Raw genomic sequence first — 16,473 nt, forward strand, 5'->3', positions numbered from 1 at the left:
TCAGGAAGGGTGATGTCTCCAGCTTTGTTCTCTTTCTCTAAATTGCTTTGGCTATTTGGGTTCTGTTATGGTTCCATACTAATCTTAGGAGAGTTTTTTTCTGTTTCTGTGAAAAATGCCATTGGAATTTTGATAGGAATTGCCAATATTAACTTTCCCAATCCATGCACATGGCATATTTTTCTATTTGTCTTCTTCCATCAATGTCTTATAGTTTTCAGTGTACATATCTTTCATCTCCTTGGTTAAATTTATTCCTAAGTATTTTATTCTTTTTGATGCTATTGCAAATGGAATTGATTTTTGTAGGTTGATTTTGTATTCTGCAACTTTACTGAATTTTTAAATTGGTTTAAACAGTTTTTTTAGGTAGTCTTTAGGGTTTTTCTACATACAAGATCATGTCATCTGCAAATGGAGAAAACTGAACTTCTTCCTTTCTAATTTGGATATCCTCCCCCCATCTTTTTTTTTTTCTTTTTTCCTAATTGCTCTAGCTAGGACTTCCAGTACTATGTTGAACAGAAATGGTAAGAATGGTCATTCTTGCCTTGATACTGATCTTAGAGGAAAATCTTTCAACTTTTCACCCTGAGTATGTTAATTGTGGACATGGTCTTTATTATGTTGAGGTACTCTGCCTCTATACCATTTGTTGAGGTTTTCTATCATGAAACGATGTTGAATTTTGTCAAGTGCCTTTCCTGTATCTATTGAGATGATTATATGACGTTTATATTTTTTTAATTTTTCATTCTGTTAATGTGGTGCTGTCACATTGATTGATTTGCAGATGTTGAACCATCCTCGCAACCCAGGGATAAACCACATTTATCATTGTGAAAAAACATTGTAATGAATTGTTGAATTTCATTTGCTAGTATTTTGCAAGGATTTTTGTACCTATGTTCTTTAGGAATATTGGTCTGCAGTTTTCTTTGCTTGTAGTGTCCTTATCTGGCTTTTTGTATGAAGATAATGCTAACTTAATAAAATGAACGTGGAAGTGTCCCTCCTCTCGAATTTTTTGGGAGAGTCTGAGAAGCATCAGCATTAATTCTTCTTTAAATGTTTGGTAGAATTTACCTGCGAAGTCATCTAATCCTGGGCTTTTCTTTATTGGAGGTTTTTGATTACTGCTTCAATCTGTTTACTCGTTATTGACTTATCCAAAAATTCTATTTATTCATCACTCAGTCTTGGTGGGTTGTATGTTTCTCAGAATTTATCCTTTTTTTCCTACATTATCCTATTTGTTGGTGTATAATTTTCCCTGGTAATCTCTTATGACACTTTCTATTTCTGTGGTATCAGTTGTCTCCTTTTTCATTTATGATTTTATTTATTTGAGTCCTCCCTCCTTTTTTCTTATTTAGTCTAGCTAAAGGTTTGTCGGTTTGTGTATCTTTTCAAAAAGCCAACTTTCAGTTTTGTTGATCTTTCCTACTGTGTTTCTAGTCTCTGTTCATTTATTTCTGCTCTGATATCTTTGTTATTTCCTTCCTTCTGTTACCTCTGGGGCTTAATGTGCTCTTCTTTTTCTAGTTCCTTGAGATATAAAAGTAGGTTACTTATTTGAGATCTTTTGTTTTTCTCAATGTAGATATTTGCCACCATAAACGTCCCTCTTAGAACTGCTTTGCTACACCTCGTAAGTTTTGCTACATTGTGTTTCCATTTTCATTTGTTTGAAGGTAGTTTTTGACTTCTCCTTTGAGTCATTGGTTGTGCAAGCCTGAGTTATTTAATTTCCACATGTTTATAATTTTTCCAATTTTCTTCCTGTTATTGATTTCTAGTTTCACACAATTTCAGTTACAACGATACTTAATGTGATTCCAATCTTCTCAAATTTTGACTTGTTTTATGGCCTAACATTATTCTGGAGAGTGTCCAGATGCGCTTAAGCAGAATCTTTATTCTGCTGCCGTTGGATGGCCTGTTATTTGTGTGTCTCTTAGATCTGTTTGGTCATTTTGAATTGATTGTTTTGGTTGTTTTTATTTTTGAGATTGAGTAGTTTTCTCTATATTCTAAATATTCATCCTTTTATCAGATATATGATTCGCAAATATTTTCTCCCATTCTGTGGTTTGCCGTTTTACTCTATTGACAGTGTCTTTTCATTCACAAAAGTCTTTAATTTTCATGAGGTCCAATTTGTCTATTTTCACCTTTGTTGGTTGGTGCTTTTGGTGTCATATCCATGAAACTATCTATTACCAAACCCAATGTCATGAATCTTTTGTCTTATGTTTTCTTTTAAGAATTTTATAGTTTTAGCTGTTACATTTAGGTCTCTGATCTATTTGGGGTTTTTATATGTGGTGTTAGGTAAGGGATAGCATCCCTTCCATTTTTGTTAGAGACTAGAAAGGAGTTTATTAGCGTACACTGTCATGGACAACAGCGAGCCACACAGACGAGAGATGCCTATGAGAGCCAGCCTCTTCCTTTTTAAAAAACAAATACAATGTTTTTTCTTATTCCAGAAGCAGAACATATTCACTGTACGAAAATAAGAAAATAGGAGGACCTAAACATATCTCTCATAATACTTTGATGCATATAGTTCTGAATGCATTTGTATATTTAAATTAAAAAGTTATTGCTTAAAATTTTATTTTTTACATAGTAAAATATTATGGATGATTTTCATGTCAGTAGAAATTCTCCAGTATAATTCTCAGTCACTACTTAATAATCTATTATTTAGAATTTATATTAGTTAACAAATCTCCTGTTATTGGACATTTAAGTTACTTTAAATTTTCACTATTTAAAAAAACAATTATAAAAATAAATAAATGAAAAATAAAAAGTTTATAAACAATTATAAACATTATTGAGACTAAATATTTGCACATGTATTATTTTCTTAGGATAAATTCCTAGAAATAGAATTTCTGAGCCTAGGACTGTGCCTAAATGAAGAGTTACGATACTTGTTGGCATGTTGCCCTTCAGAAAGGAACAAACTAATTTATACCTCCTCCAATCAATGTACAGGGGTGACTATTCATTATGTCCTCATCAATCTTAAGAATTAAAACCTTAAGTGATCTGGATCAATTTGATGAACAGAACCCCTTTTTATTACTGATGTTTTCATTTGCATTTTTGATAATTTGCAGAGTTGGGCATTTTATGCTTATCGGTTATTTATAGTTGAAAAAGAAACAAAACGCTTTTTGTCACATATGTTGTAAATATTTCCAAAATGTATACCTGCTTTTATATTTTATTTGTGGTATTTATAGACATGTTCCACCTTTAGTGTCTTTAGAAAGTCTTCTCCATTCTTAGGAAACTCTTTACTCCATCATGGGTAAAGTCCTCAATTGCCCATCACTAGAGTGAGTGAGTGAGTGAGTGAGTGAGTGAGTGAGTGAGTGTGTGTGTGTGTGTGTGTGTGTGTGTGTGTGTATAAGCCAATGCTTTTAGAGAATGTAAAAATTTTTTAATTACTAGAATTAGACACAAACTCATCAAAAATATCCTGCTCCCGTATCCTGACTGTACTGCCAAGGGATCCCATTGTGCATACTGGAAAACAAATCTTAAAGGAGAAAAAATACAGTTCATTATTATAGTTAAAATTCTTTTCCTGAATCAAAACTATATGTTAAAGGGACCAAGGAAGTTCACTGTTTATAATTATGGTCAAATTTTTCTCTTTGCAAAGGGCTTGGTTTTGTAATACCAGTACTTCCTGAATGATCTGTGTTGACTGCTGTTTTATCAGTTTATCTCATGGGCCTTTCCTAGGATAAGTTACCCACATGGCAGCAGCCATGTGGAGACACATGCAGCTCTTTTCCTCAAGGTGGTCCTCAGGTAGGTTGACTGCTGCTCTAATAATTCCTGTGATGTTTCTTTTTTTCTTTTTTTTTTTTTTTTTTTTGCTCCAAGTCAATCCATGCCAATTGTCCCATCACCACACAGTCCAAGCAATTTGCAAATTCACTTCAGTCCATGAATTTCCCTTGCCAAATCCATATTACAACCAATGTTAAAGAAATAGTTTTGTTTAGCCCTGACTAGTTAAAAAACAAAAAACAAAAAAGTAGCAGCTTTCTGTTACTCCTGTACCCTTTGGGGGCTACACTAGAGAGAACAGGACCATCTAAGGATGACAGAGCGATACGATTTAGCAGTGGGTTCCATGTTTTTCTTTCTTTACTAATCAGTGCTATTGGCAGCAATAAGAATTAGGATCACAGAGATGCTCAACCCAGGGGGCTTCTGAAAAACCATAGTGGAAATATTACCTACATCACTACGATTCTAGGACTTAACCTGAAAGATTTCTCGTTACGTTGAGGCAATTGGCGTTTTGTTTAAACCCCATAAATGCTTCGGAAGACATTTACCATGCAACCCTGAGAATCTGGGTTCTGATGTCATATGTTCTCTAAACATATATTCGTAGCTGTAAGTTTGAAGCCTGACACCACCAGCTGTGTGACATCCCGCAGGTCACACAATGCTAGTTCTACTTCCGGTTGTAACAATGACAAGACTGTCTAACATGTATTGAGTGGTTACTGTGTGCTAAGCAGAGTTTCATACTTTACAGTGTTTTATATTTACCATATCCTTCAATCCTTGTGTAAACCTTGTGAGGGAGGTACTCTCAGCAGCATTTTATAAATGAGTAAAGGGGAGAACTTAATTCTTCAAGTACACACACTGAGCGTAGGATCGGGTTATTCTCTCTCCTGTTTCAAGCTTTTAGCCACGTTCATCTGCTTCTCTGAGCTTCAGTTTCCTTATCTGCAAAGTAAGAACAGTGATCATTCTGTTGTAGGGTGGGCATGAGGGCCCGAGATCACGGAGTGAGTCTTCGGGCCTAGGCATTGAAAGCCCCCTACCCCAGGTCTTTCCCCACCCCCAGCCTGCCCTCTGTCCCCTCGGTCCCTCCTTCAGAGGCGCATCTCACAGAAGTTCCCCAGAGGTGGGCTACTCTGAATGAGTCACACCCTCAGGACCAAATGTTCGTTGAACGCCCTTTGTTCCGTTCCAGCCCAGCTGACTAATCGCCGGTAACACGTCCATTGCCACTGCCGGGTAACTGCACTTCAACTGCCTTTCTTTGGAAAACAGCTTCACAAAAATCAGTGGTTCCCTGTGTTTGCAGGACTAATGTCAGTTTTATATGCCAACGATTTTGTAATCCCTTCTCTGTTAGCCTGAAATGAAAACTGTAGAAAATGTAACTTACCTACTCACTATGCCCAAGTTATTTTTTATAAGATGAAGAAACACTAGGAAAGTAGTTTATAATAAGATAACATACTTCAATAGGTAAAGCGTAGGCAAGACAACACCAGAAGATGTGAAGGAGCCCCACTGTTTGCTCTGTCTCTACTGAAAATCACAAGGACCACCACAAAAGGCTGTGGAGCTAATCCCAGAACCTCACGTGCTGCTCCCTGAACGCCAGGAGCATCCCCAGCCATTTATTGTGACAGCCTCCTTCCCATAATTAATTTTTCCAAGCTGCCTTTTAAAAACCTAGATCAACGACACCGATGTGAAACGTTTAGCGTTTCCAGCAACCTCAAGGCAGCCATTTCAGTTTAAAGACTCGTTCACTACCTCCAGAACCAGGTCGCTACCCTCTCCTTGGCCTGGTTTTTTCCCCAGAGTCTCGGGGTAGGACTGTCATCGTGCATAATCACATTCTCAATGATAAAAGTTCACATTTATGGAACGCCTCCTCTATGCCGAGCTCTTTGTAAACAATTTTGCATTTATTAACTTATTTAATCCTCATAACTCCCTAAGTAATATTCTCACTCTGTCCCACGGATCATGATAACAGGCACGGAAATTAAGTAGCCGGACTAAGCTCACACCTCTCGCTGCATCGAGCTTCTTATAGAAATCAACTCCTCTGATTATTATAATGGTAGGGGTTATAGTAATCAAGGCACTGGCTGTGTTTCCATTTGAAGAAAGAAACATTTTGGAGACGAAAAGATGTTTCTTGCTCCGATACCTGCCTATCTGTTTGAAATTTGAGCCCAAGAGTTCTTGGCCTGCTTTAGCTTTTAGCCCTTGGAATGTAATTAGGTAGCTTTTGACTGAATGTTTTCATTCAGATGTTACAGAGTGGATTTTCTCTTCCTGGCATTTCACTTATGTGATGCTGCAGGTCCATTCATTATAAGATCTGGAATTTAAATCTCTATCTGAACTTTGCTTTCATTGCCAAACGTCTTGCTCCAAAGTAGGTTTGTTCTAACGAATTAAGAATTAAGACCTAAAAACAGGCTCCATCAGAGCAGGGGGACACGTGAACAGTGTGGTCCGATGTCCCCTAAACGTGTCAGAAATGACAGTCAGGCATCATTCAGGGAGGAGATGCCTTTCCTTCTGGAAATCAGATAACCATGGAATTGTTCTATCTGATCATTATTATCCATGGTTTAAAGTTGGACTTTTACCCTCCTGCATCTCCTTGTAAACATAACAAAGTAAATTATTCAAAGCAAATGTATTTTTCCTTTCAGGGGGAAAATGATTCCATCCGATCTTGAAAGAAGGATCCTTGAAGTCAAACAAAAAGTAAGTTTTTGGAGGGAGCTTTATCTGCCCATAAGAAGCTGAGGGTGTATATTTCCCTTTCCATCCAGTAGGGAACACGTTTTTGTTTTACTTCTAAAAGAGAGTATGGAATTTGGCATTCAGTCATTACTTAGTTTTCTAAGCTCTGCATTGGTAGAGTCAAGTTACTGAATAAATATGATACACAGTGATATTGTAACAACTTCCAAAGCAGTTTGTCTTCCTGTGTGTTGAGGATTGGCATTTAACAGATACATTCAAAAGATTGTATTCACAAGTGGGAAATCCTGGGAAGCTAATTTAGAGTGTGGGGAGTTGCCACATATGGTTATTTGAAAGGGGCCAGTGTTTCCTGCCTAGGCACATAGTGAAGTGATTGGCCCTCCCCAAACACCTCTTTATTCAGGAAGTAATTTAGTCCTCCTTTTAGAAGTAACAAGTCCTGAAGACCTGCTAAAAGCTCCTACAGAGCTCTAGAAAGTCATTTGCATCCCTGGATGGTCTGCAAGCCACAGCTTAGTAAATGCAACCTACAGTTCAATGACATAACGGATGGGTTTCATTATTAGGATTTCAGGAATAATTATTCATTTCCATGTCCCTTTTTGTCCCCCTACAAAGTGGCAGCAGGATGGTTTCCCCTTGTTCTGATACTAGACCGACTTCTAGTCACGTAGACCACAAGATTAAGCCTTTGCTGCCCTCTAAGGACTGACTCTGTAACATCATGTTACTTCGTGTCTTGATGGAGTAACTATTCATCCCATCTCAGGCATTCTTCTGCTATCTTTCAGCAGCCACCTAGTCTATCAATTTTGATCTAGCCGTGGCCAGATAGACCAAGCCAACTTAGAGGGATAAAAGTCATGGCTTATTGTTTAGCCCCAAGTGAATCCTCTCCTCTAAGACTACAAATAAATTTAAAAAAAGGCTCCTTGAATGCCTCTTTTATATTATTTGGGGCTTTCTCGTTTGCGTAGGGGTTTGTCCCTTTCCTTGTGAGTGCCACGGCTGGGACCACCGTGTATGGAGCCTTCGATCCCCTCTTAGCTGTTGCCGACATCTGCAAAAAGTACAAGATCTGGATGCACGTGGATGTAAGTATCCCATCAGGCCAGCCCCTTAACTGTCCCTGCACTTTTCTCACCTGGAGCTCATGGGATGAAATTCATTCTCTTTTGTACTTTAGGGGTTTATTTTCAGAATGGTGATAGTTAAGCTTTTAAAGATTACAGAGACAAAGTTGTAGACAACTCACAGTACATAACATTCACTAGTCTGAGGCTTGATTCTGCCTTCACAGTCCCAAATAAGGACAATACTCTCATTTCTATGACCAGTTCCCGAGCTGAGCACTTAGTTCTCAGTTCACTGGCCACAATGTCCACGGAGGAATATAGCCAACGTGCATACACACACAGGGTCACACACGCAGTCACACACGTGCAAAGCTTACCTCCCTAGGAGAATGATCGAACGAGTAAATAGGAGTTGCATGTATACAGGAAACCCAAGGGATAAAAAGTTCAGCTCAAGTCGGATACTAGTATATTTGATTTGACAACTGGCTAGGAAATGTGTCACCAAATTTCCAGTTTTTTATCTTGGTAGCTAGTAAGCTAAACTATATATGAGATATTTTGACTCCAGGATTAGTTACACCAAAAAAAAAAATAATGGAGATGTACCCACCAGGACATTTTCAAATGAAAAAAAAAGATCCATTTTTAGAAGGACAAATTAAAGAGATTTAGGTTGAGACCAGTATTATTACTCCAAGCATGGCTCAAACATCAGTTTCTGTCTGCAAACTGTTAAGGACCCAGGATGAGATGAGGAATCGGTGCCAAGTCATTGCTTAAGCACAATGCTTGGTTCAGCTGACGTGTTTTTCGTTGTGAGACTTTCTTGACGAGGGAAGCATAAGTTGATTTACATTTTGGTGCAAGAGGCTTATGTCACTGAGTAGACTGAGTTAGATTATTTTGGCTTTACAGTAAGCATTCAGACCAAATTAATTCCCCTTTCTTTATAGGCAGAAAACCTCCCCTGGCTGAACTAGGTAAATTTCCATTACCCCAGAGCTGGCCCACCTTCTTTTCCTTCCCTGATTCGCAGTGTGCATTGCTCATTAGCCTACCAGAGACCCATTTTACACAGGAAGACATTGAGAAAGGTTGGCAAACCCAAGTACCTTCAGTGACCTGGGTCTTGGAACTAGAGAGCCTGTTAAATCTCACTAGCTAATTCAGGAAGAGGGTTACCCTGACAGCTCTAAAAAAAGCAACAGTGTATCTCCTGAGCCAGCAGATGCTATGGTGTCTCCTCCAGAATGTCTACTAAAAATAGAACCGGGAGATCTTTTAACCAATTGCATTAGCTTTCTTCAAAACATAACAAGTTTACCACTCATCCTCAATGTTTACACATTCTGTAATTAAACTAGGAAAAAATCTTAAAATATTACACATTTGGAAAATTGGATAATTTTTCAAAGTGTAAAAGGACTGAAATTACAACAAAGAAAAAAATGCAATTATACCCATTTTTTTTTCTTTAGAATTGTCCCAAGATTATTTTTACACCCAAAGAATGTCAAGATTTTTCAATGAATCTCCATCTTGACATTCTATCTTTAAGGGAGATCTTTACACCAATTCAGACCTTCAAACTTGAGTACAAATTTTTAAAGGGACACATTCTTTTTTTTTAAACATTTTTTATTGATTTATAATCATTTTACAATGTGGTGTCAAATTCCAGTGTAGAGCACAATTTTTCAGTTATACATGAACATATATGTATTCACTGTCACATTTTTTTCTCAGTGAGCTGCCATAAAAAGGGACACATTCTAATTGATCAACTAAAACTAGTACAAATCTTTCCTGCTTGGCTTTTTTTTTTTTTTGGTCTGTCTGTTTTGTTTTGTCTGTTGTTTGGGGGTTTGTGTTTTGTTTTTTGTTTTTGTTTTTGTTTTATTGACAAAGATATTATCCAAAATTATACATCAGTCAAATAGGATTATGAAGGTGCTTCCTCCCTCTGGAATCATTCAGATTTGTCAAAAAGAGTTTTCCTTCCAATATGGAAGATGTTTAAAGGGTCCCAGCCCCATCTTCTGTACCTTAAACTGTGGAGATAATAGGGTTTCTAATTCTAAGAGTATGAGCTTCACTAGGACTGAGAGCGGAGCTGATGGTTGGGAGGGAATCTACCTCCTTCTCGTGCAGATCAGGAAACGTGCCCCCAATTTGGAGCCTGACACCCATGTAAACGTGGGGTGGAGCCTGAGACCTTAAAATAGCCCCCAGTTTAGCCTTTGGAAGTCTAGTGCCAGAGAAGGGGGCCAACCCTCTAAGTTTCCTAGGGTTGAGGACGTAACTTTCACCCCCAGAAACTCTGAAGCCACTAAACTCTAGAAACCCAGGCAATGAACAAACACTACCTTTTCTCTGTATGCTCTCCCTTTTTCAGGCAGCTTGGGGTGGGGGATTACTGATGTCCCGGAAGCACAAGTGGAAACTGAGCGGCGTGGAAAGGTACCCACATTTTTCTCGTTAACAGCGTAAAGTGTAAAAGCTAAATGTGAAAAGCAAATTATACCGGGTTTTTGAGAACTGCTGGTGTACAGGTGAGCCCATTCTGCGCCGTGCTGTGTGCCTTGCCTTGTGTGGTCATATGTGCACGAGTACTGTGTGTAGACAACAAGAAGAAATCAAACCCCGCATCAGGCAACCCAAGTGGGATGTCTCTCGAGCACCGAGCTTCCTAACTGGCATCCGCTGTTGGCCAGATGATTCCTGAATGACCTTCCTGGGATCTCTGAACCAGCTACCAAAACTTTAAAACTTCAGGCTGTTTTCTAGGGAGATCGATAGCTTTCATGTTTCGTAAGAGGAAGATGCCCACTGCTTTAAAGAAACCAATAAGTAATTTTGCAAAGTAAATAAGCACCTTATAATTGATCAGTGTTGAAAGTGGGGCTTGGGGTTCAATATGGCCAGTTTACTTAAAGGGAAGCATGCTTGTGATGCCATCATTGGATGGTGTCATCCCCATGGTAATTTTTTTCTGGTATAGCTCTGGTTGGTGTTTCAGAGCACCTTTTATTCAGAGACTAAGCATTAGACCATTGAGAAGAGCGGCAAACCCCGAAGGACATAATCTTTGATTCACAAAAAGCAGACTTGGGTCCAAAGGAAAAAGAAAAAAATGACAGGATGCAAATATCAGCTTCAGGCTTTGGTTCTGGACCATGTGCAGAGACAGCTCAGAGCTCCTGGTCCTCCCATCACAACACGGCAGGTCAGGGACAGCGGTCAGCTCTGACACTCCAGGCAACGGAGAAAGCCCGAATTCATCCGAGGCTGCCAAGTGCCCACCGTGCCCTGCCAAGTAGCCAGATGCTGCCCAGAAAGAGTCTCCCACTGGCTCTGCCTCTGGACATCCTGGCGCAATTTCTGTTCCAAGGCGAGGAGAGGGGCTGGTGGAGCTGGGAAGCTCTGTGAGCCCTGCTCACACTGGGCAGTCAGGCCAGAATGAACACGCTGGGTGTGCTGTATCATATCCAGGCCTACATGCACAGGGAACCCGTGGGTGTGGAAGGGGGGCTGGGGTTACAGTGGCAGAGTCTAGGGCTCCTGCCTCATCATTGGAAAGAAGGCTGGAGGCAGACCAGCTAAGGCCCGTGTCAGAGGGGGACCGTCCCGCAGCCTGCGGTCCCTGCTCGGATAGCAGGTACCCATTTAGGTGTGAGTGGATGGAGACAATTTTAGGTCTCAGCTTCTCATCCTTTGGGCTGAATTCCTTGAAACCAGAAGCTTAAGGTGGACGCAGTGAACTAAACAGTGAGAGATGATGAAGAGAGAACCATTTAGAAGGTGCCTGTTCAGAGGATCAGAACAAGAATTAAATTGATGTGCTCTTGAGAGACGTGGCCTGTACACAGAACCTTCTTTTCTTGGAGGCCCTTTCTGGTTGGCCTGTTACAAGAGCTTTCACGCCAGCTGTGACTCCCGAGTGCCGAAAGCCAGCCACAAATCACCCTCCACCAGGGAGTATTTGAGACCTCACTAAATCCCCTACCCTGGGCCTTGGAAAAGTAAACACCCACACGCTTTTGTACTGAAGACTATTATTTGAGAGCGAAGCTTAGAACATTCACCATGGAACACAGAGATCTCTCTAACTGCCACAGTTCTTGAAATTTTATTGTAACTAAATCTGCTAAGTGGAACAGCCAAACAGCAAGTCCTAAAAAATAAGGAACTGTGGTCATTGTGCTTTGAGCCAAATCCCCTCAGCCATCCATTTACCAGACAGAATCCATCTTGGTGACTTCTTAGCAAAAGGCATTCTCTCTGTGGTGAATGGGATGGTAGAGCAGTGGAGACCCCCTGCGGAATGAGCCCGGGCCCACACTGAGGAAAGAAATTTGACTCAGTTGGGGGGTTTGGCGTTGTCCCAAGTACTAGGACTCACTCTAAAGTGGAGGAAATCCATGCTTGATTCTTGTCACCAAATCCAGAAGTGCCCAGTGGTCACAGGGATCCCAGAGAGCTCTCCTCTTAATAAAACAGCACACACACCTGGAGCCCAATTCTGCCAAATTACCAAGTATTGCCCTCACTCCGCCCGTGAGCCAGGGGTTCAGAAACTCAGTTCACTGGTCCCTGAGCCTCTGTCATTTGCAAGTCACAGCAGCAGGCACGCTGAGCGCATGTCAAGCATGGTATGAGGCGTGTCTTCAAGGAGTTTAGAATCTAGTAGAGAAGACTGCAGTCAGCAAGGGGTTTAATTCAAGGCGGAGCAAGTAAAGGCTCAAGAGAGAGACAAGCGAGCTGGGCGGCACAGAAGACGGTCTCATTCTTTCTAAACAAGGTTATTACAGGAAGGGACTGCCCCCAGGGTGGGCATTGAGCCGTGGAAGGAGGGCGTTAAGGTGAAGAGCAGGAACGCGGAGGTTTGAGAGGGTCCTTGGAGAAAGTTCAGACAAGTCTGGTTGGAAACCGGGATGGATTCGTGGCGGTGACTAGGAAGCCAGGGGAGCGTCCAGAAGTCCTGCCCGTGAGTGTCCGTGGAGGGCCTGCCCCAGAGCCAAGTCAGGGTCAGCGTGAATCCCTGAGCTGAACATCACTGCTGTGTGGGCCACTTAATACATGGAGAGCGTTACATTTCTTGGGTTGAGGAACACAAAAAGGAAAGGCCCTGCCATGACAGCCATAGCGGGGGTTTGAGGAGAGGGGCGGGATTACCTGCGCTTTGGAAAGACAGCTCTGGATTCAAGAGCCCATGGAAGCCGGGCCTGGCAAGAGGCTGTCAAGGCATCACAGATGTCCGGGTGCGAGTGAGCAAGTGGAGGGCAGAGACGCTGAGGGCGGGGAGCAGGGGGTGAGCGGGGGAGAGGAACCCAGGAGCGTTGCTCCCGCAGAAGAGGATGCACCATCACAGAGACCCGCTCTTCCACGTGGTGGAGTGCCCGTGCTTCGGCTTACCTCACGTGCTTCTGAAATATTTTGTGTGTGTTTATGTAGAAAAGCCGCACTGGATTACACTGGAACACCATGTGTTACAAAATGCTTAAACACTCCTTGTATGCAATGCTTTCTTTTGCTTTGCTGTACTTTCCAATACTTTAAGAAATTCCATGCAGGAGAGTATAGAAAACTAATTACCCCCCCCCAAAAAAAGAAATTCCAGAGAGTTCCTTCCTGGACAGATTTTACAGTTTTGTGTATTATGTTGAAAAGCGTAAGGGACATATGTTTGTAGAGGTCTTTGATTGAGCTAGCATTAGCTTGTATAGAAAATATCTTTCTCAAAAGTTCCATCAAAAATCTAGCGCCATCATCGTGGGGATTTATCCAGACTGCCTGGGGAATTTTTCAATATGCATATACTGGTCACATCCCAAGGAAACATCGCAGACTCTCCAGGGTTTAGAGTGAATACGTGTGGCATTAGGCCATTGTCAGAGCAAGCACTCGGTACACAGGCAACGTTTTGAATCCTACTTGCTGGTTGTATGCCCTTGGGAAAGATGTCTGGCCATCTATAAAACTGTTATTGGTACAATAACAGGAAGTACCTCCTGGGGTTACCGCTGTAAGGAATAGATAAGTTAATGCATGTGAATCAGTTAGAACAGTGAGTGTCATATAGTAAGTACTTAATAATTGTAGTTAGCATGTGAATGCTCAATATTTTCCAAGTGATTCCCATACACCATCCACACACACACACAGAAAATCTAGCACCAAAGTACTACAGAATAATATATTTTATGCAGAATAAAAAAAAAAAAGAACAACAAGGAGTGGTATCAGAAGAGGGGAAGAAAAGAGAATGAAACCAAAACACTAAGGTTTGGGAGCCGAATGCTTGGGAAGAAAGGGGCGTGAGGAATTGAGGCCCAGGATAGAGGAGAGAGGACAGATCCAGGAGGACCAGGAGGGGGGCGAGTTACTGAGTTCATGTCAGGGCTGCTGAGTTTGAGGTGCAAGAGACTGCACAAAGATACATCTCAGAATGGCCCCAGGGGACTCAGCTCTCTCCAATTTATGGAAAATCAGAGGCCACATGACTGAATCCCATGGCAAAACATTTTGGAATGAACCTGAGGCTGTTTTTCACAAATTGACAACATTTCTCAGATAAACTAAGGCCATGTTGTTGAATCAGTCTGCGTGTCTTTTTGCATCTTTATGAGAGAATTCGGTGACGGGATCAGTGTGGGCCTTGGCAGCTTCTAGTCTAAAAAGACAAACTGGTCGCTGCATAGGAATAAACACCCTCAGTTAGAGGCGTGGAGAAAGCTACTCTCTTCTGCATCAGGTGTCATGCCTGATAAAGCTGCGTTTCCTCAGGATCGGGCACAGAGTGATAGGATATTATAGAATGTATAGAATGGCGGTGTATGTGCCCAGTGTCACAAAGCTCGTAAATGACAGTTGAAATCAGTATCAAGAGCCAACCTTATTTAATGTTTACTGTGTGCTGGATGCAGTTATAAGCACTTTACCCAAATGATTATTATTCTGTTATTTTTACAAAGCTAGGCACAGAGAGGTTAAGCAACCTGCTCAAGGTCACACAGCTAGGAAGTGACAGAACCTGCATGCAGACGTAGACTGTCTGACTCCCGAGCTCCGCTCCCTGAACCACCATTTACCTATTGCTCAGAACCCAGGTTTCTTGACTCCAGGGTCATTCTAAAGAGCAGGGAGATGTTTTCCTGGAAGGAGCTTTTTAATACCAGTTCCATTATTATTCAGGAAGTCTTAGTCCTCTTTCCAGGGGTGTAGCCACCTGGCCATGAACTGCCTTTGCTTCTTTCCCCGCTTTCACCCTATCTGACAGCCAGCGTCAAAGCTCAAGGAAGACCAGCAATGAGCTGGACTATCCATCGATTTAGATAAGATCCCCAGGCCAGTAAGTGTTCTCGGACCAGCCGGCTGATGCCTGCTGTTCATCAGCTAGATGAATGGGCTCTTCCCCAGCATCTCCTTTCTTCCCAAGGTCCTCCCACCTTGAGTGCGGGCAGCAGGGGAGCCCCGATCTGCCGTTCGGCCAGCAAAGGGGCAGCCATGCAGGGCACTCTGGAGGCGGCTGCCACGGATCGCCCCGCTACGTTCCTTCTCCTGTGAGTCTGTTCATGTCAAGGTCACGTTCCCAAGCTTCATCCTCAAGGAACCCTCAGTCTCTTCGAAGACGTACACAGAGACTCCTGCAACGTGAGCAGCCGCTTTCCCCGGGCACTGGAGGAGGAGGGGCTTGGAGAGGTTGGAGAAGTTGAAGGAAGTTGAAGAAGGCTGCAGAGATATACTTGATTGGCCTTTAAGAATAAGTAGGATTAAATTAGCAAGTGAAGTGACGGGAGATGACATTCCATGAAGAGGAAATAGCATTAGGAGACCCAGGTGCATGAGAATAGAATGTTCTGAGAACACAGTGTCCTCTGGTGTGATGGAAAGTGACAGGACTCAAGATGAGACACATGGCCTGGGGCTCACCTGGGTGGACACCATGAGCTACCCTCTACAGTTTGGAATTTAGGCTGGAGGTGGAAGGAAAGAGGAGAGAACCATAAACAGAGCTGGAAAATAACTCTAGTCCCAGGTGGAGGATGCAATGGAAACCAAGCATCAGTTAAGACAGTGTATCTGGATTAAAATAATAACAGTAATTATTATTATTAAAGAAATCTAAACCAGGGCTGTGGTTTAGGCTTTTCAAATAGATTCAGTCCCTGAGCTGAGAATCACTATTACTGATGGAGAGCACTCTAGTTCTCAAGTACGTCGGGACAAAATAGATTGAAAATTGCTGAAGGAGCCACAGCATCTCTCCCCTGCAGTCCAGAAGGCTATCTGTGGATTAGAAAAGAGATGGAAGCAGGGGATAAGCTGGAAGCTGTGATGAAAGGACACATTTGAAACATTTGGTAATCAGTTGAATGGGAAGAAGAAGGAAGTGGGTTGGGGAAAGAACAAAACTTAAGCAGTGGGAAGAGCCACGGCTCTGCACTCCAGGGCACTGCATTTGGGTCAGAAGCAGGAATGGTGGAGGCACCTGAGGCCACCTGCCTGGTGCTCTGCTCCATGGTGGCCAAAGGATGGACCTTGGACTGGACGATCCCAGTCACCCAAAGAAGCTCCCAGACCACCGTGGAGGCTGAATGGATTCCTCAGCTCAGGGGACACCGCATGGAGACACTAGCCCTCACCTATTGTCTCTGCAGACAAACAAAAGGTTGTAGATTTGAGTCCACTTTTTGTCCTGTAAATTAATGTCACACTGGAGTCTAAGAAACAGTGCCAAGAATCCTCAGTGGTGTTGCCCATGCACAGGGTCTTGGTAGTCTGAGCCTGTCACAAGTGCCACCCTAGTAACGTGATT

General features: G+C 42.0%; 1 protein-coding gene across 1 annotated transcript in view; it reads left to right on the forward strand.

Moving 5' to 3' along the window:
- The window catches only part of GAD2 (glutamate decarboxylase 2), a 60,596-nt gene that overhangs the window by 29,675 nt on the left and 14,448 nt on the right, over positions 1-16,473 (forward strand). Inside the window, exons 9-11 of the mRNA XM_006208904.4 lie at positions 6,519-6,573; positions 7,554-7,670; positions 10,051-10,115. Coding sequence (XP_006208966.1) covers positions 6,519-6,573; positions 7,554-7,670; positions 10,051-10,115 — 237 coding nt within the window. The remainder of the gene's footprint in view (positions 1-6,518; positions 6,574-7,553; positions 7,671-10,050; positions 10,116-16,473) is intronic.

Source organism: Vicugna pacos, chromosome 35 (genome assembly GCF_048564905.1).
Source record: "Vicugna pacos chromosome 35, VicPac4, whole genome shotgun sequence".
Taxonomy (NCBI): Eukaryota; Metazoa; Chordata; class Mammalia; order Artiodactyla; family Camelidae; genus Vicugna; species Vicugna pacos.